The following is a 27,450-nucleotide window of genomic DNA, read 5'->3' as shown; positions in this document are numbered from 1 at the left end:
TGAAATGAAGCCTGATCACAGGAGTTGGGTTTGGCATAATCAAGGGTCATTACTCAGTGCTCTGTTGTGGATTTCTGATACTTATGTGATCTTTGGGGATGGCCACCGGGGAAAGTTCTTTTGAATATGTATTCTTCAAGAAGTTCTTTTCCCGATTTTCAAGCCATTGAAGATTTCTTCCCTGCGAATTAAGTGTTCTTTTGTAGAGCAGGTTTGTTATTGATGTTCTCTGAATTTCAACTTTTTGCTGGAATGTCACCGAGATCTATCTATAGAGCAACAACATACACAAGGAAGCCATGTCGCCATCTCCCACATGAGAAATTTCAATTGAAAATTGGATTTGAATAATCTCATTTACGCTTATGAGGCCCTAATTTCCTTAGAAGGACCAATTGTGGCTCAGGTCTTCATTCTGGAGCAAACTCTCTTTTATCTTACGAAATACCATCAATTTTACCTTGGATTTCAATTCTCATTCAAACTTCTAATTTTCTCGTAAAAGAAAAGCACCAATTTAGATCAGGCCCAATTTCTAGCTAAAAATTTTTCATTGTCTCATAAAAAAACACAATATTTCGACCAATATATCCATTGATATCGCTAAAGATGCGATGTGTTAGTGCATGTGCACTTGGCAACTCATGAATGGGTGCACAAAATCCGAGAGCTTTCCCTATTTTCGAATGCTACAGATCACGAGTTGAAGGTTTGATTTTTTGTTAGTTTTTGGACATGCTTGGTTTCGACAAATTGCTCGTTCGTGCCTCGTTTTTCCTGGGAAAGTCATTTCTTCAGTCCCAACAAGAATGCTCACTTTTCCTCATCTTGCTTGATTCGAGATTTGAGACTATTCAGAAATTGGCCATGTCAAACGACATCATCAGTGGGAACTTAATGGGAGCCAAAATTTGAGTACCATTGAAAATTGATAATTTAAAGAGAATTTGGCCCATCAATAAGCCATGTTTCTAAACTATAATCAACTTTTCTTATTTCCCCAAAGGATTTAATCTAATCAGACAGGGAAAGATAGAGAATGATTTAGGCTGGAGGAACAGCGATAGAAAATCATTAGTCATGTAGAGAACATAGCTACTACTGCATGGCAACTCCGTGGGCAGATGACTGGTGACGTTCTCAGCTATATAGTCATTCCATCTCAGACATAAGAGCAGTATGTTTTGCACTCCATGTCATTCGTACACTACGAAATTTGTCATCGGGCGCTTGCACTTAGCACAAAACCGGACCTTCTCCACCAGCCCTTCCTCAAAAGGAACGGTGTCTGTGTGGCTGCATGGACCGTCACGAGCAGCCGACTCAAGAGCTATTCTAATGGCATTCAAGAGTCCCCACTTCCCCACATACTTCCCCACATTCTGGCCCCATTTTGGGAACTTATCCAGGCACTCCATGAATCTGTTCCCATCGAGTCTTATCGTGTCTGCAGACGACCCTTGTCCGAAGATTGCCCAGCCCTTGTCGTTCTCATCGAAATCAAGCAGTGCCGAGAGCTGTTGTAATGTTTGATCGGTGTTGACCGCCTTTCCTAGTCTGAGTTTTGACTTTCTCATGCTCTCCAACCGAAGCCAGAAGAATCGGATTTTTGTTGGGGAGAGGTGTCGTTGGATGCTGGCCAGTGTGTACATCATTTGCACATGGTGGCTCCTGTTACCCACATATACAATCTCAAGTTGCGCACCTTCACTTATGATCTCCATCTTGGAATGGAATTCCTTGATCCATCTCGCGTCGCTGCTCCCATAAATGCAGACATTTTTACCTTGCTCGATCTGAAACGAATGTCATCTTATTAGCAGTTTTCTTCTATATAGACAAGGATGGAAATGAACTCTACAAGACGCATAGATATCGGAAGTAAGTGTTAGGATTATCACGTACCCAATAGGTCAAAAGCTGATCAATTCCATTAAACAGTAGTTGTAGTCCCCAACTCTCTGCCTCCCAAAGCTCTTCTTCTCTAGAAGATGAAAATGGATATGCTTTGACACCCCAGATCCTCAACATATCAATTGCATTTAAATTTGTTATTGCCCCATTGGCGTCCATCACTACCATTATGGGCTTCTCTTTATAGTTCCATGATTGCTTTATAAAATTTACCACTGCCGGGATCAGCAAGTGTGGCTGCCGAAGTGAATACCATGGCATGCAGTTAGATAAATATTCAAAGCTTCTTTCTTCAGAATCTGTCCACGTACAGGAACTTGAAATGGGTACCCACACAATTTCATAGTTTCCTTCTAAAGTCTTGTTCTGAGGGGGATTATTTGCTTGGTGAAAGAGCAAGAGCCATTCCTCTGGTGATGGGAACTCTGATTTCGAGATCAGGAACACAACCACCTTGCCTATAAGTTCTGCAATGCCAACCTGCCAATAAAACAAATGAGTGGTAGATTTCATTAAGTTATGTGGTCGTCAAAGAGAACGATTTTATCAAGTTGCAGAAGCAAGAAGGTTAATACCTTTGCTTGTGAATATTTTTCCTTGAGGGGGAATTTATCCTTCAATACAAATAACGTCGTAAGCGCCTCTTTATTGTCTCCACGAGTCTCCTGAAAGAGACTGGCCAGCTTTTGTTCCACCTTTTCCTCTGCAAGTTTACAGAGAGGCTTGAGGGTATTTTTCTAATATGCTTAGAGTAATCACATAGGCAAGTGTACATGTCAAAGCGCCTGTATGCAGAGAAACATCTGTGGTATTATCTCAAGCCCAAAAGTATTCAGGTAGCTCTATATGACCACTTCGTGTGTCCACAAAAACTACCTAGTTGTTGAATCAACCCATCCACAAGCCTCTTGAGGCGATCGTATATTTTGGTCAATGTATAGGCCAAACTTGAAAGCTCCCATATTGCAATTGCTGATGAGCTTGTACACCTGCAATATGGTTTCATACGTCATTTTAGAGCATAAAAGCACATACACTTCAACGTATTTGCAAAGCTATACTGCAGTCGCATGTTATCCTGAAGTGCTACTTGCCATACTAATCTAGCTGTCCTCATTCATGAATAAGCATAACCCCATAAACTAGACTTACCTACTCATATCTTATAAAGTATATAGCAGAATTCTGAATTAGATTTCAAAACTCTTAAATCAGTAGAGGCTGTTAGAGGAAAGAACATGCACTTTCCCTGGCTTTATGGTCATCAAATCGTGCATGTGAGAACAGCTTGTCAAGGAGCTTCTGATGATCCAAAAGGCTGTTATACAAATATTAGACTTGATAGTCTCAATGGCCTCTTTATCTGGGTTTAGATGTGAAATTGAAAGGTTTGTAAACTTAAAGATGTATTTCGCCATATCCAACATCTTCATAATCAATGAGCTTAGAGCTTTAAGTCGAGGCTTGAATGCCTTTGAGTTGGGTTGTAGCCGCTTGAGCATTGTGATTGATTCTGCCAATGGGTTACTAGTCGAGAGTTGAATCAAGAGGCAAAATTCAGCATAGCTCATACTGATAGCTGCCAGCACCAAAACTACTTTTGCATCCCAGGTATAATAACCCAGCAGATCGAATAGATATAGTGTCCTTGCATACATATTTTTTTGACTGGAGCACAGGCAAACCATCTGTAAGCATAGTAAAACACCTGATATGAGCGTCTATAATTTTGAATTGCACAGAGAGAGAGAGAGAGAGAGAGAGAGAGAGAGAGAGAGAGAGGGAGGGAGGGAGGGGGGAGGGAGGGAGGGAGGGAGAGAGAGCCTCAGATGAAATTCTGTGGATGATGACTCCAAGTGGTTCTTGGGACCCAACAACTCCAGTTTGCCTGATATCATCTTCTCCCTTGATATCACACTGTAGAACAGATATAGAAAGCTATAACAATTACTCCGGGAGTTCAAGAAAACACCAGACAAATTAATGTTATATCTGCTTAATTGCAAATTCTTTTGAAGCTGGTAATTCATACGTCCTCTATCCCTGAAGACAGAAGTCTATGACTACATCATGAAGTCGCAAATTTCGTCCCTTTCATCAAATAAGAATCCACCAACATGCTAATATGATTGTTTTGACATATAATATTTTCACTGAATGCAGCAAGTAATGGCCAGGCAACAATATTGCTCACCACCGTTTCCGAAGAAGTGGCACAACACATCACATCCTCTATTGCTTGAAGTAGTAGCTCAGAGTCAAGATGTCGGCCATCTGGATCATGGACGAGAAGCAGCTTCCTGACCAGAATATCTTCTTCCAAGGATAAACCAGAAGTCGGCAAGAACTGATCACTTCCTAACCGGCTCATGGCGTAAGAGACTCAAGTTATAGGTGAAGATCGAGACATTCCATTGATCTACTGTGTAATGGGCAGGGCCATGTAATTTAATCCAAAAATTCAGAAGTTTGCCACTTAAAATGCTCTTTCTTTTAGTGTCTAGTACAAGTTTCCGGTGCTTTACATCAAGCTATGCTTGTTTTGACATGATGCAACCTCCAAATCAAACACATTTTTCACCTTTGAACCACGAGATGCCGCAATGGGTCTTGCTTTTATAAAGTGAAGACAAAGAAAATGATGTTATCTAAGTTATTCCATCCAAAGTGGCATGTTCTGCACTTTATTGTAGCTAACCCAAGGAGAAAAATGCTTGAACCATATCTTTGTTTTTTTGACCAAGATAAAACTGTATCTTTAATTTGTTAATCTCGAGGAGCGAAAAAGAAAGGGAGAATCACTCCTTTTGTGGGGCTGAAGCTTTATTCGGATTCCAGGATTTAACACTATTATTCTGTTAACAGAAAAGTGCATGCTTTAAGTACTTTCTGGCATCAGGAGAAGACAACTGCCGTATGAAATATCCGCATTTAGGAAGTCGAGAACGAAGCCCATGGCAATGTCAAGTGATCACCGTCCATCCTCAATGTATGATAGCAATCATTTTTCATTCATGTAACTGTGAATGCGCAATCTAGAATGCAGGTGCCAATCGAACCTGCCACCCGCATTCCCTGTAATTAGATTTTGACTAGATTTTGACTAGATTTCTAAACAGAAATTCAGATGTAGCTCACGGTCTGATTTCATGGGGCGGGTTGTAATGCGTTGCTCTAGCACCCAACATGACTTCTGCTTATACTAAACTAGAAGACAACTCCATCCCTGGTCGTTTGTAGTATTTTGCTTGCCATAGCTTCTCCTCCAGACAAGCCAAGTAGAAAGCATAGAGACACAATGAACGTCCTTCTTTCATTAATCCCTGTACTGTACACTAGACGATCGCAAGAAAAGAATAAATTCCAATGTCCCCCAAGTTAAAAGGTCACGGCATCTCTAGATACCACTAGAACGAATTCCATCTTCTGCCTTACGATTCTTACACGCACGGTCGCTTCAATCCAAGGAGTAGTCTGTTGACTCCTCGAACTCACTGTCGATTCGGCTAGTCACGGTTCCTTCAAGAGCTCAGAAAACCCACTAAGCCTTTTCTAGGTAAGTCCAAGATTGAATTGAGCAAATCGAAGGTCCTCGTGGCGCATAAGCTCCTCGTACTTTCGACAAGCTTGAACCACTGGCTAGAAGGGTCGCACTTGCTGTCTCTACTCAAGCACTTGCAAGAACTTGTGACAATGGTGTTATCGGAGTCCACATCTAAGCACACGCTTGCACCGTTGCTGGTATTAGACGAGAGATGCATCTTCGACTCTGAAATGATATCCCATTTCGAGTTAGAGCCAGTGCATATGATCCCGAGTTTTGCCGGCTTTCCCACCTCGACCGCTTGTATGCAGAAGTAGGTCGCCTTCAGGGACAAAACCTTTTGAGGTGTATAGTTCCAGGCTTCCGACTCCGTGCAGGGGCCCAACTTCATCGGCTCAAGCAGAGACTTCCTCAAAACGCAGAGACCCGTCGCCGGATGGAAAATCACCTTATGCGGAGTGGTTTCCGATAGCCCTGGCCCTGCCCACAGCACAATTTTCTCATTCATCGATGGAAATTCAGGGTCGGTCAGTACATTGGCATACATTTGAGGCTTCTTGCGTACATCAAAAACAGAGAAAACAAGCTATATTATCCACGACAAATACCTTTGAGAGGAGGTTGAAGAGCTCGGAACCTCTGGAACAAGCTCGAATTCCTGAGCTCGGCCCAATTCTCGTCCAAAGCCCCGTAATACTCGATCATCCCCACCACTCCTTCCCTCAGGTAGTAGCTCCCGACCAGCGTCCACAGCGCCCAGTCGAAGTCCAGGTCGGCGGCGACGCCGGCGAAGCAGCTCAGGTAGCGGTTGTCGTTCGCGTTCGTGCCCCGCTGGTCGACGCCGAACTCGCTAACGAGGAGGGGCCACCGCTGGAGGAGGAAGAAGGAGAGCCTGTTGAGGTTGCCGACGACCTGGCCGCAGACGCGGTTGGGGTTGCCGGAGGCCCAGGCGGAGCCGTCGGAGAAGGCGTACCAGTGGAGCTCGAAGACGAGCTTGCCGGAGAAGGAGAGGTTGAGGGGGCGGTCGAGGTTGAGGAAGGAGAGGTCCTTGTCGTAGCTGAGGCCGGAGAGGATGACGAGCACGTCCGGGTTCGACGCGTGGACGGCCTCCGCTCCTCGCTGCATGTACCTGCGATGTCGGAGACGGCGGTGAAGGCGGCGGCCGGCGACGGTGGGAGATGCCGTGTAGAGAGAGAGAGAGAGAGAGAGAGAGGAAGCAACTCCTCTTAAATTCGACGGTAAAAAAATAATAGTATTTTTGACTTTAATGATTATAAAAGATAATCACGTGTTGTCTCCCTCTGTTCATTAGTGAAGCTAGATGAACGATTTTCGGAAGGACTGGTTCCTAAGTTTTGGAATCAAAAGACTGGAATGGACCCGATCAACTGGTTTAGTGGTTTAGTTCGATTTTTGGGTGATTTAATGGAACTGGTAGCAAGATGGAAATGTTAGTTCGGTTCTTGGGTGATTTAATTGAATTGGTAGCGTGATGGAAAGGAAAGATCGAGAAAGGAAATGAGGTGTGTGTGAAACATTTAAAATATAAAATTTTAAAAAAATCAATTCGGATCTCTTTTGGTTTGGTTGGACACTGGATTTTCCGAATATCAGTTCCACTTTTAAGAACTAGAAAAAAATCGGATGATCATTTTCGAAAATCGAATTGAACTGTTTTGCTCACCCTTATTAGTTAGAGCATTTGGCGCTTGCAAATATGCACAAGTGTCAACTTGATATAAGAAATTGATATTTGAAAAAATAATAATCAAATTTACTTTATTACGAAACATTTCAGCATATACGATTTGGGAAATGCAAAGTATTACAAACAGGCTGTGTAAATGTATTTGAAGAGGTAAGAGACCATTTCAAGGTTTGAATATTTTTAAGGATTTTAGCAGGGCCAAAAGAGATTCGAATTTCAAGAGACGAAATAGAACTTTTAATTTACTCATTTGCCAATAAATCCGATACTTATTAAATTAGTATTCAAGGATATATGGCGTTTCTCTTTCGGGTAAGAAAAAATGGGCAAAATTCCATTATTCTCTAATAAAACATGATTTATAAATACCTTGACGGATCATCTACCACTAAAGTCTCATTTACATCCAAAGATTGAAGTTCCAACGATGCTAACCAATCTGCACATGAAAATCATTACCCAAAAGTATGTACGATTTTGACCGGTTGAAAATACTCCAAGAACTAGGAAAAACAAAAAAAAAGGGAACAAAACTTGAGAGAGAGATAGTTGAAGAAGAAATAATTTAAATCCCTTAGAAGTATGAGGTATTTTATTTTATTTTATTTTATTTTATTTTATAATATATAATAGAATACTAATTAAATTAATGTTAAATTTACAAAAGGGATAAGTGTAGTTATTGGTTAGAGATAATGATGACTATGTTAAGATCTAACACGGATTAAAATCAAATTCGTCAAGTGTTTAGGCTCTTACTTGTACCAATCCTTGACGTTCTGCCTAGCTCCCCGGAGCTCGTTCCTCAAGCTCATGCCGACGACGTTCCCAACCCCGCGAAAGAGCGTCGCCATTCGAGTAAGGCCGTGGATCCAGAGGTCGGGATCGAAGTACTGGTCCCCGAAGAAGCCGTTCCCATCGCTGTAGCCGCAGCACCACCCGGGCTTGCTCAGGTGGTTGTCAAGGATCACCATCACGTCGTTGTCTCCGAGGCTCGAGACCACCGCCTGCAAAAGAACACGATCCGCCGCACCGGCTCAGTTCGTCGACCATAGAGCAGCAGGAGTTGAATCTGTTCTGGGATTATCATCGGACAAAACCAATCTCGTTTTGGATACAAGATACAAGGTCGATGTTCCTCTTTGGTTGCGTCTTATGGGGTCCACTATTGGATTGTACCGAAAATAGTTTATTAATGCGAGAGAAATAGTCATTGGCTACTTTCCCCATACTCAACCACCGATGTCACTGATCACGAGTTCACGACCCAGTAAAAGAAAAACGAAAAAGCAACGATTCGTAGTCACCCAGATCTCCGTTTCTTCGTTTTTCGTCTTTGATTCGCTGCAAACATTTCTGGTTTCCATCGCAGAACGCGTAAATCGACGCGACGGAGACGAAGATGGCTTTTGGGTTTCTGATTTCCCCAACTTCCTTTTATCCGTATTGAAGAAGTAGGGAGCAAGGACGGAACAAGGCATTTACCTGGAAAGTTTCGATCAGCGAGAGATCGAGGATGTCCGGGTTGTTGGCCTGTATCCCGGAGATGGCGTCGGCGAGGCCGAGGCCCTGGAACGACTGCCGCACCGTGAGCGAGGCCAGGGAGTCGTTGGTGGCCAGGAAGAGCGGCCACGTCAGGCGGACGCAGTTGAACCCCAGGGATGCGATCCGGGCGGAGATGGCGCCGAGGGGCTGCTTGCTCAGCCCCTCCGCCACCACCGGCTCCAGGTGGGACACCCAGTTGGCGCACGCCAGCTTCACGCGCCGCCCCGACCCGTCCACGATCCACCGCGAGCTGGTGGACAGCGGCGAGGCCGCGGCGGCGGAGGAGGAGAGGTAAATTAGGAGCGGGAGGAGGAGAGGGAGGATGATGCTTCTTCTTCTTCTTCCCACCATGATGAATTTCTTTGGGGAGGGAATGCGGTGCGGGGGGAGACGAAGGAGACTCCAATGATTGATTTTTATATGGGAAGGAAGGAAGGCTCAGCCACATTTTGTTTCTTGAGAGTGTGAAATGGACATGTTTGTCTAGTCATATTTTATAATCTAATTCGTATGATTTTCATTTAGTCACGAAATTTTAAAATCTTTATTTAGTCAACAACTCGTAATCTTGCGTGTCGCCAAATCCAAGTAAGGATTTTTTTAAAGTCGTTTTGGACTAGATTGAGATATAATACATATATTGCGTAAATAAAAGTTTAGAAACACCAAAAAAGTTTGGGTATTAATGTTGTGATAAAAACTATTTGGGTTATTAATCCTTATAATCTGCAATATGTACTTCTCTTTGCAGAAAATGACGATTCAAAAATGAAAAATGTCAATATGATTTTGATTCGTACTTTGATGATAATCTCTCGTGGGGAATATATATATATATATATATATATATTTTGTGAAAGATAAGAATTATATTAATTTTAAACCAAAAGAGCTATATATAACTATACAGCAAAAATTCGGTTCCAGAAACTTGCACTCACAAAAACATGAAGGTTAAAAAATTTCAACTAGGGCGGCTTATTTTTGCCCAACCAAAATAAAGTGTCTTTCCTTGACAGGCGACATCTTACCTAACTACAAGACTCATCAAAATTTCGCATGATCATGCCGTGAATTGGGCTTTAGGAGACCGTTGCAGTTGGTTGCACGGCAAGGCAATTCGATGCGCATAAATGACCATGCTTTTTGAGCCCTTTTCTTGGACTAATGCTGACTTCAAAGGCAATACACGCCGTAAATATTTTGCTTCCAAGCGTTGGGTTTTTGTCTTCGCTTTGTTTCCTTTTCTTTATTTTTTTTTTTCAATTTTGAAGTAGTTTTGTAAAGAGTCTGTTTTCTAATTTCTTTTTTTCAAATCTATGATGTACTTATTCTTTTCTCTCGACACCAAACTAGAGTTAAGGTACACCCTATGTACATGTGCATTATATGATTATGTATAGAAGGAGAATAAGTAGGAGTGTATAATAGGTAGACATGGAATTAAGAAAGTAAGAGTAGCTTAAGAAATTGAACAGTTGAAGAGAGAGAAAAGATGGTTTTTAAAGAAATGAGTATGTAAAAAGAGGGTGATTTTGAAAAGGAAAAATGGGACAATTGTGTGTGCTTTATATAAATAGATGTTTCTAAGGGACAAATAACAACAAAAACTAAGTTATGTTTGCTTTGATTGAAAACCCCTAAACTTGTGTTGATAACCCAAAGACACCAATTATCACAATTTCATATATAAAATTTGACATGAGTGGAATTAGAAAATCCCACCAATGCTTAGTATGATGTTACAATTTAAATCTTTTTTTCGTGACACTTGTGCTTGAAAATATATATCAATGACTTGTATATACCTTTTGTTAGAATACTCATAGAGCTTTTTCGATGGAAGAAGATGAACTCAAAAGAAGTGATGAAGAACCCTAATTCTACTTGATTTGCCCTAAATCAACTTTTAGAGAATTGATTATTAGATTACAACGAATTTGAGAAATTTTGGTGATGCCAAAAAAATTTGAGTTATTGATGATATATCGGGATAAATCTTAAGTTTTTCTACTAAATTTTCTAGATTTATGTCAATCAATCACAGATCGTTATCTACACAAGTCGACACGTTGTGGATTTGATGGAAATAAAAAGTATTTTAGCGTCGCTAGTACAAAATATGGACGTTTTCTTGACGCAAAAGTTTTGGAATATTGGCAGTAACAGTGAATGTATTTTATGATATTTCTTTTGGTGTTTCCCCTATTTTTTTTTTTTTTTTTTGACAATTGGTGTTTCCCTATTCAAAAATCATATATAATATAAGTTCTACATATCCGTTATGAATTTCTCCATTTTTTTTTTTTTTTTTTTTTACCGTCGTTTTCCCTCTCTTCCATGCTCTCCGCCTGCAAGCGCGGCGTCGCCAGTTCCGGTGAGAAGCCGCGCCGCCATCCTATCCCCGGGAGGAAGAGCTCGGCGCATCCACCTTCTCGTCGAAGTAAGTCGCCGGCGGTGCTCCGTCGCCAGAAGCGAGCGGCGACCGTCGAAGGAGCCGTTGGAGGCGCGGAATTTCGAACCCTAACGACGTGCTTTTGCGCACTTCGCTAGCCGCCGGCCGTTTCGGCCTATCGGCGGCTGCGGCGCTCGACGTTTGAGCTCGAATTCGACGAAACCTCGATCACGCGATCGCGAAATTCGGAGCGTTTCGCGTCCTCTGGAAGGGTCTCCTGGAGTTCCGGCGAATGTAAGTTGAGTTGAAGTCGATCTCTTTTGCTCGGTAGGCCGTGTGTTTCGCAAACGAGGGATAAATGTCCGATGCATGCTAGCGCGATCGTGTTGTCTGTCCATTATGAGCTGAATTCAGTATGGCAAGTTTTGCTCTCATGCTCTGTTGTTTAGTTCGAGTGCTATACCGTGTGTGCGTGTGGTACAGGGGGGTGGTTAACTTAGAGCTTCGGTGCCCACCGAAAGTCCATGGAGTTGCCGCCGATCCTGATCCGGATTGGAATCTCGACAGTCTTTTATCGGAGCTCAATGCATTGGAAAAGAAGCTCAATGCTTCTTCGGTTATTCCCGTGCCTTTTACCAAGAACCAGTCGCGGTTCGTATCTTTCTGCCTGCCTTTGCAATTCCAGCTTCTGTTGGGATATCGTTTGTCCTAATCAGGAAATCTGGTTTCATCTAAGTCGAGAAGGATTGTTCCAACATGTTTGCTCGTCGTTCACTAATATTCAGAGGATTTTCCTATAGGAGGATGGCGAAGGGCAGACCGAGTACATTCATAATGCGGGTATCTGATGATGAGATCGATGATTTGGATGACACTGACAAGGAGGAGACTAGTACAAGTTTAGTGACCAGGAAAAATTTCAATTTTAATAATTTGTACATGAGGTATAGTTGTGCAGTACTTCTTGGTTTAATCTTGTTTGTGGACATATACTTGTGTTAAATTTATCTGGCGATGACAGTGATGAGAGTGATGATGAGTCGGCTCTGGAAGTGCAACCATATTTGATGGATGAAGGGAACTCAGAGGAAGCTGCTTTCTTTGAGCTCATGAACGAATATCAGCTTGAAGTCAAGGTGAATATAGCAGTTTGATGTTGTTTTTCCTCTTTCAGTGCCATGTGTCACAGTTCATAGAGTTAAATTGCCTGCTGTAGTCAGTTCACTCCTTGGGCCTGTGAAATAGTTTTAACAGTAGAGCTAGCCATTATTACCTTCATGGACAAGAGGCAATTTTTTCTGTTCCTTTTAGCATTTTCCTGTGAGCATGTCTCTAAGTACTAGTTGGCTTGATTAACAGGATGAGATTAGGAACCAAATTTCAGCACTAGAGACGAATTTGATTAATGGAAGTGAAAAGTCGGCATCGGCGCTTGTCCGAGTTGAAAAATATAGAGACGCGAGACGAGATATGGACAAGAAAATTGATACTCAATATCAACGCAAACTGTAAGTTCTCATTATTTTCTATCTCTCCATATTTGATTCCATTTTGTGGAAACTGTTCTCTAGTCGGTGTTCATTCATCAATGTTATTATGCATGAGAGGGAGAGGGAGAGGGAAAGAAAAGAGTTGTAGCTGATACTTATTTCATCTCTCGAGACCTTGTGCATTCTCTCTCTGTGTGTGAGGGAGGGAGGTAGGGAGGGAGGGAGGGAGGGAGGGAATGTTATTATGAATGGGAATGATGAATGCCTTAGGATACTTGTAGCTGATATTTATTTCATCTCTTGAGGCCCTGTGTACTCTGTGTGTGTGTGTGTGTGTGAGAGAGAGAGAGAGAGAGAGAGAGAGAGAGAGAGAGAGAGAGAGAGAGTTGTAGCTGATGCTTAGATGGAGGGAGGGAGGGAGGGAGTGTTGTAACTGATACTTATTTCATCTCTTGAGACCTTGTGTATTCCTTGTGCATTCTCTGCGTGTGTGAGGGAGAGAGAGTGAGAGGGAGGGAGGGAGGAGGGAGGGTTTTTTACATCATCTACATTGCTTGAGCTACTTGTTTCTCTGCAAGAATAGTTTAGGGAGGGATTTTTACCTTATATACGTTGTTTTAGGTACTTGTATCTCTGGATAAATAGTTTGTTTGCAAATGTCATCTTTTTTATTGACTTGTTCTCAGATTCTATAAATGTAGTTTATTGAAGATGATTGGCTTTGTGGATGTTGACTGTAACTGTATGTTAACGTATATGACATATTCACAACTGCAGTGCAGAAGCACTTGATAATCACTTGACAGCTATTCAACGGGATCATGAATTGAAATCACAGATTGAAGAAAAGAAAATTAAAAATGATGCAGCTTATGAAGAGGCTAGAAGAAAGGAAAAGGCACTTCATGAAGAAAAGCTTCGCCAAGAAAAAGCCAAAGCAGAAGCAGAGGTCTGTTTCCAAGGCTTTCCTGGTGTTGAATGCACGTGACTAGGTCTTAGCGTACTAGCACTTGCAAGTCCCACAAGTATTTTCAGCATAATTATCTATGGTGCCAGACTTTTTTCCACTACTTTGTTAGGATTTTTCACAATGATGATAATTTCTTTTTTTGTTCTTGAGAATCTCTAATCCAATATGAGACTAGTGCACCTAGACTGATCTATTATTTTGTTCATCATCCTGGCTTTTCAAAAGTTTTGTTTTAGCCACAAAGAGCCTGTGATCCAGAGCCCATGTTTCTGCTCCAATGCATTTGTCTTGAATTAGCTTGCATTAAATTTTGACTTACTTTATATGGGTTTCATGCATGCATCGACTGCTCTATGGATCTTAGCGGTCTAATCTTTGCTAGAACTTGTTTTATATTTATTGCCGTTTGTCCATTGGGGGAATTTTCCTGTGTTGGTACAGGCTAAGTTAAGAGAGGAGGCAGAAAGAGCTGCTGCTTTGGAGGCTGAGAGGAAAGCCAAAGAAGCTGCAGATAAATTGGCTGCTGAAGCCTCAGAAAGAGTAGCTCGTGCAGTGGCCCAACAGGAAGCAGTAGGACTACATACTGATGGAAGTCTGGCAAATTCGAGTTCTCAGTCTGAGAAAATCCAGTCAAATAAAACAAAGAAGTCAGAATCAGCTGGTATGTGCAATTTATTATATTGTGGAAATTGCTGTTTGGTTTTTAGCAAACAGCAATTTATTGAGATTGCTCTTACTTAAGTCTTTACAACTAATTGGTCCTTGAGTTCTTTTGGGAAGTTCTCAAGGATCTTATGATCTTATAAGTGAACTGTGATTTGGTCCTTGAAGTCTGGAAAACATACGAGCAAAACAACAAGGTGTACACCTGCTTCTGTGATTACTACCACATTCAGTGTTCCTGATTTTAGTGCCTGTGATTTTAAGTGAAGTTTAGAATATGTTCTGCTTTTTGGCAATCGGAATCTCTTATTTTCCATTTTGCAATTTTATGTTGACCTTCTGGTACACTTTCGTCAGTAAATTATTCTTCCACATTACTCCTTTTAGCTGAAAATTATGAACTTTGATCTGCATGGTTTATCATTATATCTCATCTACTTTCATCTAAAGCATCAAATCTGGGCTTATACATATCTTATGTTTTGCCATTGTTAAACTATGTCTTCATATTGTTAGTTTTAAACTTGAAATTTGAAGGCATTCTAGTATTTGATTGTTAATATATCTCCCCCTCATTTATGGGTCACTAATGGCCTTTCCTCAGTGTGGTTAATGATTTTAATCTGTAGTGCAGATTAAGTAGCCGTTCAACAAGATACTTTGCAACCCCAAAAAAAAAAAAAAAAAAAAAAAACCGTTAATTCTGCCATCATACTTGATTAACGTGGGAGCCACCATCTATCCATTTGAATACTTATTATTGTCAGAGTACTTGTGGTCTTATAGTTAATCTAACTATGGTCTTATATTTACTCATTTCAACCATGCTTATTCTTTCTCTATGCTACAGTTTTTAATCTACCCTTTGGACTTTGCATTCTGATCCTTGGTCTTGACTGGTCTACATAATGATAGGTGATGTGGTGAAGGCTGCAAAAAGTGCCCTCATTGTAGAGCAGGGAAGACTACAGAAGTTCAAAGAGATTGATGAGAAGAACCGGGAAATACATATAAATTTTGTGCAGGTACTTCTCACAGGTCTCCAGGTGTATGTAAAGAACTTTAAAATTTGTTGCAGCTAGAAAGGAGTACTTGTTATCTCTTGCTTATCCATCCAACCACAAACAAAAGAAAAGGAAAATCTCCTGGATGTTTTTTGGAACATTGTTGTTCCTCCTGCGATAATGTGATATAAATATGGCTGTACATGTCTTATTGGAGGATATAAGTGTTCCCAGGTTTGATATTCAAAGCTGAAGGTTGAGGCTTATAGAGTCTTCTCGTTGTAGTTTAGTTTTCATTGTATGTTGTTCGTTTGTTTTAAAAGCGTATGAATTTGGGGTTCTTTTTTTTTTGGCATTTGGAGCAGGACTTCAGCAGCAATGAGAGGCACGTAGCTAGGTTGATCAGACAGATAAGGGGGACAAAGGACAATGTCAGGTATGGGAGATGTTTCTAGTAGTCACTAGATGTTAATAGTAAATTGATGATAACATATTTTTCATTTGCACATTTCAAATAAATCTTCTTTTGCTTCTCTCTGTTTTCTTATTCTCTTTGCGTGAATCTAATCTCAGGACACATCTAAGTACATCAATTAGGTGCCTGGGAGGTAGATGTCAAACTGATGACTTTTTAATAATCATGTTAAGTTTTAGGAAGGAATGGACCAAATAACTCAGTACAGTGTTCTTTGTATAGATGCCAAACTCGATCTTGTCAAATTTCCCAAGGTTCTTGATTTTATAGTATGTGACAAAGATCTAGTGAAGTACCTGAATTTGCCATGTCCTGATACAATTATTATTTCTTGGTGTATGGAACGCTAGCATCAACCGGTCTTGAACCTAGAGCAAGGGGGTGCAGGGTCTCTTTTGGGTTTCTACACTGTTCAAGTTTTCAGCCTTAGTACTTTCTTGACACTCTATTTTCAGCGTGCCCCGTCATAAGCTAATCTTGTGTTCACTGCATCTCCATTGCATGTTTTCCCATGTCACTTCACTTTATATCTTGAAATGCATCGCTGTTATTATATTGTGCAGATCCAAAGCAAGCGAACTAGTAAAGATATTTAGTAATCCTGCTTGCCCTCAGTCCATTAGCATTGCAGCATTTGCGAGAAAGGTACATGATATTTTTACCCTGGGAACATGTCAATGTCTTGAATCCTGATTCTTGTTATGATTATGCCTGCTGTAGCATGCATCATGAACACTTCCATCTCTATGTATACATATTACTGAACATAAGTTTTACTGCTGAGTGGTGCCAAAGTTGCGATTGGATACATCTGAAGGAAGGATGATTGTAGAACTTACTAGCTCAAAACTTCCAAAATACTGTTTGATTGTCATTATACTTTGTTAATGTAGAATATCATCAAGTGTGCCAATTTTTGTCACATATCTCTTACAGAATAGTGAGGTAATAAATCCATCAATGGCAATGGCATTTGCGATATGCTTCCCTAGAATCGGAAATATGGTTTTGTGACCAATGTTTTGCTCTTGCACCCTTGCTCTTCTAATTCTTGCTGTCCTAGTTGACCAAAAATTTTTAAGATATAAATTTGACGAAGAGAGTGCAAAGATATCAAGGTACCTGATGAATATGGCAACGTTTACTGCAGCAAGTCTTATTGGCAAGAAAAAAGAAGGCATCTTGTAAAATGAGAGTGAGTTATCAATTAGTAATCTTCTGTTTATTTCTGAAAGATGAGCGACTTGGTTTGTGCGCAGCAATTATGCAGAGTTGCATATTTCTAAAATAAGAACTTAGAGCACATATAATCAACATGATTCTTTACCATATTTTCATTATTATGAATGAATCGATATGAAATGAGGTCCTTGTCTTGCCTAGCTCATAGTGTATATTAGTTCATGATCATGCTGCTCGAAAGATATGCATTGACCATAAGTTCAACAACTGCGGCATACTGCAGGTTGTCTCCCATTGTGAAAGCCCTGATAATGCTGCATTCGCATGTGCCCATGTCATTGTGATGGTTACATCAAAGGTAACTAAATCGCATCATAAGCATAGTTATTTTATTCTAGTTTCCCTTTTGAAGTATCTGCTATACCGAATATTTTTTGCTAGTCCTTCATTCTAGCTTCAAATTCCAATTTAAAGTCGCTTTTATTCTTGTTAAATTTAGTAGACTTGAGTGGACACTCTTTGTTGGGGGACCATTTGTCTGTTGAGAAGAACTGATATGTATCATCCTCTCAATCAGCTCTCAGATGATTCAATGCTTATAAGAAGGAACTCCAAGTTCTCTTTGACTCGATTTTAAGTCAAAATGTAGTTTAGCTGTTCTTGCAAAATGTGCTTGGAACCAGTTATGTGGTCCTCAAACTGATCCAAAGAGGAATAGATAGACTGATTATGTATTGCTGTGCAGAGTTGAGCAGGTCTATAATTTGATCTGATTTCTTAGACCGAAATTTATTTGACCAACGACTAATATCTCCAACATCTAATTAAGTTTTTTGGTGGAAAAAATTTCAAGCTTTAGATATTTGTTATTACTTAGGCTACGTTGAGTCGTCTGGAATTCTGATAAGATAAGACTGGATGATAGGATATGAAATTTAGGGATTTTGCTATATCCTATTAAATGTTTGGTAATTGTAGTAATAAAGTCAGATATATTTACTTCATATTATATACAATGCTTGGTACGAGCAGCATATTAGTATAAATGAACCACATATTATATAAACAGAGATGGTGAAAACCTCTTGAGACACTCTTACCTACTTTGTTTTATTATCCTCTCTCTCTTTTTTTTTTTTAATCAAATTCTTTTTTATTTATTTCTTTCCCTTCCATCATTCTCTAATAAAATTTTATTAAATAGTAGACTATACTAATATCACTAAAATACTAAAATACCTAAAATATGTAAATATATATTTATATTTATATATTGAATTTATATTATAAAATAGAAAAATTCGAATATATAAATAAAAGTATGATTAAAATAAAATAACTATTTTTTTTTGTTGTTTTGATTTTCTTATATTAGAATTCAAATATTAATTAAATTGAAATATAATTTTAATTTTGTAAATTTAAGGAGTTTGTTATTTGAGAAAAACAATTTTCCTATTATGGATGTTGAAAATTCTATTTGCCTTTATCTCGTCTCCCTTATGGGATAATTTTATGTGATCTATATTCCCTTTATATTCGACTTTATTCTGTTCTAAGCAGTTACTAAATGCAGGATATGATAAATTTTATCCTATCATGAATTTTATTTTGACTGCCAAACGTTGCCAAACATAGCCTTAGAGTTCCTAAGGATTCTGATTGCTGAAAATATTTTTTCTACTCTCACCATATAATGAATAGAGGAACTAGTCTCCATGGCTAATTAGTGTGTAGTCTTGTGAAGTTATGACTTTGTAATCCATACATTATTCTGTTTTATAACATGTAAGCATGTGAATGATTGTTTATTATTCTTTGATCGATCAATCACTGTTTTTTTAGTTTTGCATTTAGCTATTAATGTAGACAAAAGGTTTGGATTTAGCTATAGGCTTTCCTCTTTTAATAGTAGAAGGTTTTCGTAATTTGAGATGGCTGGCTTGCTATTATCAGATGCTTTATTTATGTTACTAAATGGCTCTTCTAATAAATTTATTCCTTTCAGATGCCTCACGTAATGGATGTGTAGTCTTGTGAAGTTATGACTTTGTAATCCATACATTATTCTGTTTTATAACATGTAAGCATGTGAATGATTGTTTATTATTCTTTGATCGATCAATCACTGTTTTTTTAGTTTTGCATTTAGCTATTAATGTAGACAAAAGGTTTGGATTTAGCTATAGGCTTTCCTTTTTAATAGTAGAAGGTTTTCGTAATTTGAGATGGCTGGCTTGCTATTATCAGATGCTTTATTTATGTTACTAAATGGCTCTTCTAATAAATTTATTCCTTTCAGATGCCTCACGTAATGGATGTTCTTCTTGCGGAGTTCCACATGGCTTGCATATTTACAGTCCCAAAATATATAGTTTACTCAAAGGTATTGGACTTATTAACAGTACAGATTATAAGTTGAAATTTTCCTGCCGCCTATGTGAATTTTGAAATATTCCTGCTGGTTCAGGCTGCATTTGAATCAAAAGAGGCATACTACAAGGCTCTTGGATTCCAAGAAGACAATGGAAAAATAGAAAATGTTAAAGATTACTTGAAACGGCTGGAATCCTACATGAGACTCTATGGAGCACTTGTGCAGGTTTGCTGTAGTATTTTTTTTCTTTACGAGTTATTTGTGTTTTTGGAACAATGATGCATAGAGCATTAAATTGAAGCAATGAAAATACTCTGATGATAAAAGTGTGCCTAAAATATATGAGATAAGTTCTAACCATCTGATTTATAGGTTCGGTTAGATCTATATATTTCTTGCTTAATGTGACAGATCGAACAACTTTTGTTGCTATTAGTGATAAAAATATGGGTTAGTATCATGAAAAACTTCAAACTAGTACACTTATGATAGATTTACTTTAAATTAATGTTTTGACCATAAAAAATCGTAAATTAGTATATTTGTGATAAATTTATCTTAAACTAATGTTTTGACTACTAAAAATTCCAAATTGATATATTCGTGACAAATTTACCATCCGTTATTTTCCATTAAAACTGGATTAATATCATGAAAAACCACAAATTGGTATTCTTGTGACAAACAAAGAGTAAATCTCCAAACTGATATACTCGTCAATTGTTACGTGTTATCCTACTTAGCAATTTGATGATAATTTAACAAAAACTAATGGAAGGTAAATTTGTCAGCTAAATTTGTTATAAGTGTACCGGTTTGGTTTTTAGTGGTAAAATAAAAATAAAAATTAGTCTAGGTAAAATTGTTACTTGTATGTTAGTTTGAGATTTTTCATGGTATTAACCCTAAAAATATGAGTCATTGGTCACTTGGAATACACATCACATTTCTTGAGGAGTGGTAAACCCATCCAAGCAGGCAGTGGATTGCATTAATCTTCTATTTCATGTATCTAACATGTGATTGCAGACTAGCAATATGGGATTTATATCCCCAAATGTCTTATAGGAATTTCTTTTTCTTTGACTTGATGTTGACTTCTTCTGCTGATAGGGAAGTTTTGATTCAGTGATCATGGTTTACGAACATTGAATTATTAGTTTTGAAACGCTCTGTTTTGCCTTAATTTCCATCACTATATGTCTCTGTTTATAAACACCGAATTATCAGTTCCTAAACTCTCTGTTTTGCCTTCAGTCCCGTCATTCCATGTCTCTGTTTTCATCTATATGCATGAGGCTCAAGTAATTTTGCTGCTTTAATATAATGTTTGCAACCACATGCTTTAGAAAAGCATATAACTTGCCATGCTGTCATGTATCCTGCTGAGCATTTGGAATTTCATCAATTTTGTGTGCTTGGTAAGTTGGGCGTTTCTCTACTGAAAGACAAAAGTGTAGGAATCTAAAGTGGATTGGCCAGGAAACAAAAAGCTGATATGGGTTTTACAGTCAAGTCTTAATACTATTCCCATCTCAGGAAGCTGATGGCTAACATTTGTTTTGACAGACTGAACCTCCAGGTTTCCAAAATGCTCATGGCCTCAAAGAAGGATGGGCATGGCTTGCTAGGTTCTTAAACACACTTCCTGCGAATGTCTACACAGCTGTTGCCTTGAATGCCTTCTTGCAGGTAGCTTGGTGCTTAGATGAATTTGAGGTTTCTGTGGTTGGTTAAAAAGATTCTGAGTTTTAAGTTGATTGTTTGGAATTATATACTTAGTGACAATTTTTGTAAATGCTGTTTTTCTTATGGCAATGAGAAGAAGACTTATTCCTTGTTTGTAAGCTACACAATTAAGTAGTTTTTGCAATGAGACAAGAAAATGGACTTCTTTCGTACCTAGCTTACTATTGCCATCATTTCCTGCCTGTAATTGTTCTTAGTGAAAGTACTAAATAAATACCTCAACCTTTAACTAAACGATCACTCATATACCTCTACTTTTGAAAATACCAGATACATATCTGCATTTTACCTTTATAGACCTGCACCTTTACATCACTTAGCCCTGTTTTCTTGCTTATGAAAATGCCATCCATCCCTAAAACTGTCCACTCTAAACACTCAAAACCAACTAAAATCTAAACCATGCAAAACTAAGCAAGATGCTAAAATGAGTTTGCAAGAAGGGGCAATTTAATATTTTTCAATGTGGGGATTTGCTTATAAGCGGTCATTAAGTGGAAAGTGAGTTTTTTTTTTTTTTTTTTTTGGGTGGGGGTACTTTCCCTTGTTCTAATATGGGCTTTGTTCCAGATTTCTGTCGATGCAGTGAAAATAGCTATAGAAACTGTATGTTTTGCTTTTGTTATTTACAGCAAACCTGCTTTCAAGGGCTTTTCTCATGGAATATTATTTAGAAAACAGCACTCTGAAGTGTACGCTTATAACTTTTTCCTTCTCATAAAGGGAAAAGGCTATTTTTTAACAGTAATTGGTGGTTGCTGTAATATTTTCTATTCTTATAGATGGCGGGCTTCGCCCTTTTTAGAAGATACCGACGTCAGTTCCAGAAGATTCTGAATGTCATCTCTGAAGACTATTTGGGTGCATTGAAAGCACGTGGAGATTCTGAGTTGAAGCCAATTATTGCGGAAATTCAGTCATACATAGAAGACAAGAAGTTCCTTAAGGAACCAGAAGGAAGGGTTATGCAGGATTCTTTGCTCTCCAGTGTTATGGTGCCTGAGTCAGACCATGGGTATAACCAATCTAATAGATACTACTACTGACAACTTTAGGAGAAATCACAACAATTTAGTCTGTAAAATTACGGCAGTGAACAATTTTTGTTCATGAGTTTAAGTCAATCGACTTTACTGCCTCACACTCACGGGAAAATCCTACTTGAGAATTGTCTATTGTTGAGGACTACTCAGGGTTCTTGCCAGGATTAGTATTCTGTTGTACCATCCTGGTTGGATGAGGTTGAATTAATATATTTGGTAACCATTTGATTGCTCTTTGCATCAGTGGATATCTTAAGTCGAGTCCTTCCCTCATTGTTTGGTGTGATTATATTGGGCACTGCATACCGAGGCTATTGCATGCACTGGGTGCATTTGCTCAAATGCATCTGGACTTTTCAATTTGGTTGGGTCCTAACCGGATTCAACTATTCAACTAGATATCAGGGACCAGGTTTGCCTAATAACTTTTCCAATTGCACAGGTGAGGGTCCAGATAATGCGATTACTCTGTCTTCCGTCTTAATGTTACAGAACAGTTTTTGCAAGAAACAGCGTGAAACAGATCAGAGGCAAGCATTGGTGACAAGCCCTTTCCTCCAATTTACAGACTAATGCTTGCTGAGATCAACTTATTATATTAACAGTAGATGTAAAATGGCGAAGCCTGGTCAATAAAGCTTAATTCTGATTTGGATGGTGCTCTGGCATATTGGGCAAGACAGCAGATTCTCCCCACAGTCACTGCAGGTCTGTCAAATGAAAGAAGAAAAGAGGACCGTTATCTTGAAAATGATTGTGTTGTCCTGCTCCTCAGGATCTTACAGATGGAAAGAAAAGAGGAGGCGAAGGAGACCAATAAGATGAACTTCCATACCAGGTGGCCGCACCCGAAGGCCATGTCCTTTGGATTGCTCATACATATGGGACAATCCTGAGCAAATCCACCAGAGAAAAATGTAATGATCTAAAGAATTCAGTAACCCCATTTTCAATCGATTGAAGCGAGGTAATGATGAATCTCGTGAAAATGTACAGGATTTGTTTCTCGCTTTGTGATTGGCAGACAAGCTAAGAAAACTGATAATCTTTAAAAGCTTACTCGAGCTAGCTCATCCAGAAAGAATTTCCCTGAAAACACCACACAGCATACCTGATTGTCATAAGCTGAAACCGATGATGGGGCTTTGCTGAATGCTGGAGAGCATTCGTCGCCGTAAGGACTATGCTGAGAATTTTTTGATTGGAAAGGTCTTGCGATGCTGCCGTGAATAGGCGGAGGAAGAGGAATTCTCTCCGGGGAAATCCCTTTTTGTTGACTGATCCATCAAATCAGGAAACAAGATTTCAGGGGAGGTTCAGACTCTTGAAGACATTAAAAGAGATGGCCAAACAGTGCATAAATCATCAAGGGCTTAGAGCATAATTCTTACCCTAATATGCCAAGCTCGATAGTCGCTTTATACTGAGAAGGAACTTCCATTAAGGCATCGAGAGCGAATTCCGCCTGTTTTCTAGATGCATCCACATTCTTGGACATGATCTCGGTGAAGTTGACAAACTGACAAAGACCAAAGAAAGAAGGTTCTCTGCTAAGCACGTGGAAGAATGTTATGACCATCAATAATGTTAGACCAGTGGCCGGCGTACCTGGAAATTGTCGAAGGCTCGTGCAGGAATGTTATCATCGAACTCCTTCATCAGGTCCCATGGCCCGTCTCCAACCCCAACTAAAACAATAGATAGAGGGTATTCGCTGCAATCAAGTTCACATATATAATATCGTGAGGATGGGAAAAGAAATGCAAATGAGAATGTGAAAAGGCATCTTGAAGTGGGTGGGCGGAATACCTAGCTCTCACGATTGCATCAACTGTCCTTTGCTCCTGCGGACTGAGCTGGCCATTCTGAGTATCAACACTTCTCGTCACCTGCGTCGTTTGCCACATTTTGGGAAAATAAGTAGATTTTCTAGGATAGGAAGTAACCGATTATCACAACGCCATACTATATATTCTCCTTACAAGGAGATAATCGTGTCCTAGCACCCAAACTTGTGACAATTCAGAGAAAAAAGTAGAAAAAAAAAGGACATTGTTTTACCTGCCCATCAGCTATTATTAACAGGACATGGTACTGGCCTCCGCTTTGCTCTACAATCGTCATCGCCATCTCAATTACAGGTGCAAAGGATGTTGGTCCTGCAATGGTTAAAAGAAAATTGAGAAACATATCACCAAGCACCCTGCAGAAGCAGAAACCCCCATAATTTGATAAATTAAACACAACCAGCACCTGCAAGGCGGAGGTGGGGAACGACCTCTTTGTATCGCATCAGAACTTCCTCAAATCCGTTACAGAATCTATTGTCTTGATAAAAACTGAAAACATCCTGGTCGTGCGTTGATGCTGCAGAATTTTCAGATTTAGTTTCATCTTCGATGAAGTTATTTACATAAGAAACTGATCCCCATAGGGCACTAATGTACCATCTCCGAATCCGAAACAGGGAATTAGGTTATCCTCATCGAATGTGGATAAAGTCTTTCCGATGATTGATATCGCTTGCTCATAGGGATTCTGACCATGGTCGATGTCATGCAGGCTTTGCCGATGGAATGACCTTGCACCTAATTTTTGAAACAATCTTCTGCACAGCTCATCACATGACATATGAAATGGACCAAGGCATTAAGAAAGCATACCTGTCCACTCATTGCTCTTTGTGAAATCAATCCCGACGATGAGATTAGAAGACTCCAAACCAGCTTGGGCAAGAGCAGAAGTTACCTGTGCTAGTTAGATCATCATTATCATCTTCATTGACAACATACGAAACATTGAAGCATTATAATATCGTTTCAGACTAAATTTCAAACTTTGTATCATTCATTTTGAACATCTTCCAAAAGCAAGCCAAAACTGTAGTTTGAACATCTTCAGACTGATCGATTTAAAAATCATTCTTAAGGGACGCGCACAACTATTTTTTCCCCTTCCTTTTTGTTATCATTCTGTAAATCACTATGTATATCCATTCCACAGCTAACATGACAGACCATCCCAAAGTTTGTGGGATTGAACACAGACCATCCTAAAGTTTGAGAGATTGAACACAGGCCCTCCCAATGGGTCCTCTTAATATTCATCTTGTGAAGAGACATCACAGTTGACATGGATTGCGTCACACTAAGAGACAGAGGAGATCTTTGCCGTAATCACTCTAAATGCTGTCAAGGGCCCGAGTGAATTACCTCATGCAAAGAATGGTAATTATCGGCTATCCTTGAATATTTCGTGTTCACTATCTTCCGACGCTGCTGGGTCTGCGCTTGCAAAGGTTGTGTAGCATAATTGTACGATGAGGGAGGCATGTAGTGATGATGCAGGCACGTTTGGTGTGGATCCTGCGTTGTATTACCTCCATACTCACTCCAAGAACTCGGTGGAGCTGGAGCATACCCACCGGTTGAATATGATCTCCTCCTGCTCGTCCTCTTTGACAATATGCCTCCCATCACCTGCAACTTTTCGAAAAGAACAAATTAGTATAACTTTAATCCAAGAAGAACCAGCCTAAGGAGTAAATAAAATACTGTTATAACAGGATTTTAGAATCTATTTATTATTTTTTGCCAGAACATAAAAGATTGAAGCATGATCATATTCGAAATTAGAAGGTTTTTCGGCCCAGAATTCAGCAATATTTGTTGCAGAGGGGGGAAAGAGCATTCATTTTACCCTCAAGAACAGAACTCAGAAGATCGTAAGAACAAATAAACCTGTGACCGTGAGAGCTCTCGGATCTCAGGACTGCAGCAAACTTAATGCAGAGCGGCTTTGGAGAGATGGACAACGTTATAGGGGAAGAAAGCAGAGACACCTTAATTAATATTTATGTAATTTGACGTGTGATTATGAGCCAACATTAAAAAAAGTACGCACGTAATCTGGCAAGAGAAGAAAGAGAACCTGAGAGGTCAGATCCGTCAACTGAAACGCTGGCTCTTCGGTCTTTCCTAGTAGGTTTGGACAGATCATATAAAATCATTTAATAATTTGTGCACTTGTCCATGGCTGAATTCAAGAGTGGAGCCATGGAAATACAAGATACTATGGATTTATTATTCCTGGGGCTCCATCTTGAAGTGAGTGGAAGTTAGTAAAGAGTCAGCATCACCCCTGCATTTTTTAATCCATAATTTGACTTTTAATGTATACTTTGCTCCTAAAGATAAACTCCAGATGTCACTTTACCTTTGCATAAAGTATGATACAGATGTTAAACAATCTTATCCGTCATCCTATCAATCAGTGCATTCGACTAATCACACCGGATTTGGACAATCCTCCGTTCTATCGCAATCTGGTAATTACCGAGACAAGAGGCTCTTAAAGGTTAGGAAAGTTATCTTTGCCAGAACTCAAAATGCGACTTCTTTAGAATTCGTGAAAAAGGATGGTCCGCCATTGATTTTTGCAAGTCAAGTAAATCGTGTCTTGTTTGGCCAAAATAGAAAAGTTATATTTGCCTAGAAATCAAGAGGTCTAGACATTTGTTACCTAGGATGTCGATGGGTCCCATGACGGGTTCTACACTTATATGCGGATTGGACTAAATAATTATGACTCAAATCATACGTCATGTTGTGAGGGTCAAACCCTTATGATAACATCATCAAACTCTTAATGAAAACATCTAGATGAGTAGCTGTGATGGTTACTCCTCCTCATGCTGTTTTAAAAGAAAGAAAAGGGCCTGGATAACTAGTCATTACTACTAAGCAATTTTTTTTCAATCTTTCAATTCTAAAAATCACTATTCACTAATGTTAATTCAAAATTCGGAGTTCTGGCCATAATAGCACGGATTCCCATTTTTACATGATCGTTATTTATACTAAAATTATATGTTCATCCCCTTTCAAGTTTGATCCGGAATCTGTTTCTTGGACTTCCATCTGTTTGATTCGTCAAAAATAATTAGTCAATACAAAACACTTTCCGATCAAAGAAAACATTCACGATAAGATTAGGAAATTCCCTATTCTAAGAAGGCGAAAACACTTTCTAGAATTGCTCATCTTAAATTTGTTAATATTTTAATTTTTTCTTTTCTTTCTTTTGCTTTTTCCTTCTTCTTCCCTCCAGTGGTCTTCGGCCTTGGTGATAGTCAACGATTGGCCATAAACGTGGGTTGGCCTCATGTGGGGTTGAGCTCACTAGGTCTTGGCAAGCTTAAGCCTCGTCACGGCAAGGTCGAGCTCACTTGAGGCTAGCTAGGTCAACCCTTGCCAGTTGTTGTCAAGGCTCAGTGACTAGAAGGAAGAAGAAAGAAGGAAAAGAAAGAAAAGGAAAAAAAGAAAAGAAAGAAGAAAAAGAAAAAGGAAATTAAAAATTAAAAATATTTATAAATTTGATTTTTTTGCCTAA

General features: G+C 39.3%; 4 protein-coding genes across 8 annotated transcripts; 1 reads left to right on the top strand and 3 right to left on the bottom strand.

Annotated features, from left to right (window-relative positions):
• Positions 1–894: 894 nt before the first annotated feature.
• LOC104433473 (protein SIEVE ELEMENT OCCLUSION C) lies at positions 895–4,897 on the bottom strand. The gene is made up of 7 exons (XM_010046227.3): positions 4,109–4,897; positions 3,739–3,831; positions 3,163–3,602; positions 2,791–2,903; positions 2,490–2,617; positions 1,906–2,394; positions 895–1,796 (listed from the first exon to the last, which is right to left on the bottom strand). The coding sequence occupies exons 1-7, from the start codon at positions 4,283–4,285 to the stop codon at positions 1,197–1,199; spliced, it is 2,040 nt and encodes a 679-aa protein (XP_010044529.2). The 5' UTR covers positions 4,286–4,897; the 3' UTR covers positions 895–1,196.
• A 307-nt stretch (positions 4,898–5,204) lies between these two features.
• LOC104433472 (glycosyl hydrolase 5 family protein) lies at positions 5,205–9,147 on the bottom strand. The gene is made up of 4 exons (XM_010046226.3): positions 8,652–9,147; positions 7,926–8,173; positions 6,067–6,587; positions 5,205–5,938 (listed from the first exon to the last, which is right to left on the bottom strand). Exons 1-4 carry the CDS (start codon positions 9,060–9,062, stop codon positions 5,436–5,438), a joined length of 1,683 nt encoding a protein of 560 aa, XP_010044528.2. The 5' UTR covers positions 9,063–9,147; the 3' UTR covers positions 5,205–5,435.
• Positions 9,148–11,014: 1,867 nt separating this feature from the next.
• LOC104433474 (protein GLE1) lies at positions 11,015–22,332 on the top strand. Its single transcript, XM_039306382.1, has 15 exons — positions 11,015–11,400; positions 11,590–11,757; positions 11,907–12,050; positions 12,128–12,242; positions 12,466–12,614; positions 13,374–13,545; positions 14,008–14,227; positions 15,145–15,254; positions 15,599–15,669; positions 16,272–16,353; positions 17,174–17,248; positions 19,193–19,276; positions 19,361–19,492; positions 20,837–20,959; positions 21,799–22,332. Coding segments are annotated over exons 1-15 (1,911 nt in total). The 5' UTR covers positions 11,015–11,398; the 3' UTR covers positions 22,063–22,332.
• A 140-nt stretch (positions 22,333–22,472) lies between these two features.
• Positions 22,473–26,142, bottom strand: LOC104433475 (E3 ubiquitin-protein ligase RGLG2). Of its 5 annotated transcripts, none has more exons than XM_010046230.3 (12): positions 25,990–26,142; positions 25,272–25,538; positions 24,723–24,807; positions 24,507–24,647; positions 24,313–24,426; positions 24,121–24,218; positions 23,869–23,948; positions 23,668–23,773; positions 23,451–23,578; positions 23,171–23,336; positions 22,895–22,951; positions 22,473–22,769 (listed from the first exon to the last, which is right to left on the bottom strand). In XM_010046230.3, the coding sequence occupies exons 1-12, from the start codon at positions 26,056–26,058 to the stop codon at positions 22,689–22,691; spliced, it is 1,392 nt and encodes a 463-aa protein (XP_010044532.2). In that variant the 5' UTR covers positions 26,059–26,142; the 3' UTR covers positions 22,473–22,688. The 5 variants fall into 5 exon arrangements, with proteins under 5 accessions (XP_010044532.2, XP_010044531.2, XP_010044535.2 ...); XM_010046229.3 differs by having other exon boundaries at positions 25,272–25,544; positions 25,990–26,090; XM_010046233.3 differs by lacking the exon at positions 25,990–26,142 and adding an exon at positions 25,800–25,943.
• Positions 26,143–27,450: the final 1,308 nt, after the last annotated feature.

Source organism: Eucalyptus grandis, chromosome 2 (assembly GCF_016545825.1).
Source record: "Eucalyptus grandis isolate ANBG69807.140 chromosome 2, ASM1654582v1, whole genome shotgun sequence".
Taxonomy (NCBI): Eukaryota; Viridiplantae; Streptophyta; class Magnoliopsida; order Myrtales; family Myrtaceae; genus Eucalyptus; species Eucalyptus grandis.
Note: the sequence above shows the minus strand (reverse complement) of the source record. Positions and strands in the feature narration are given on the sequence as shown.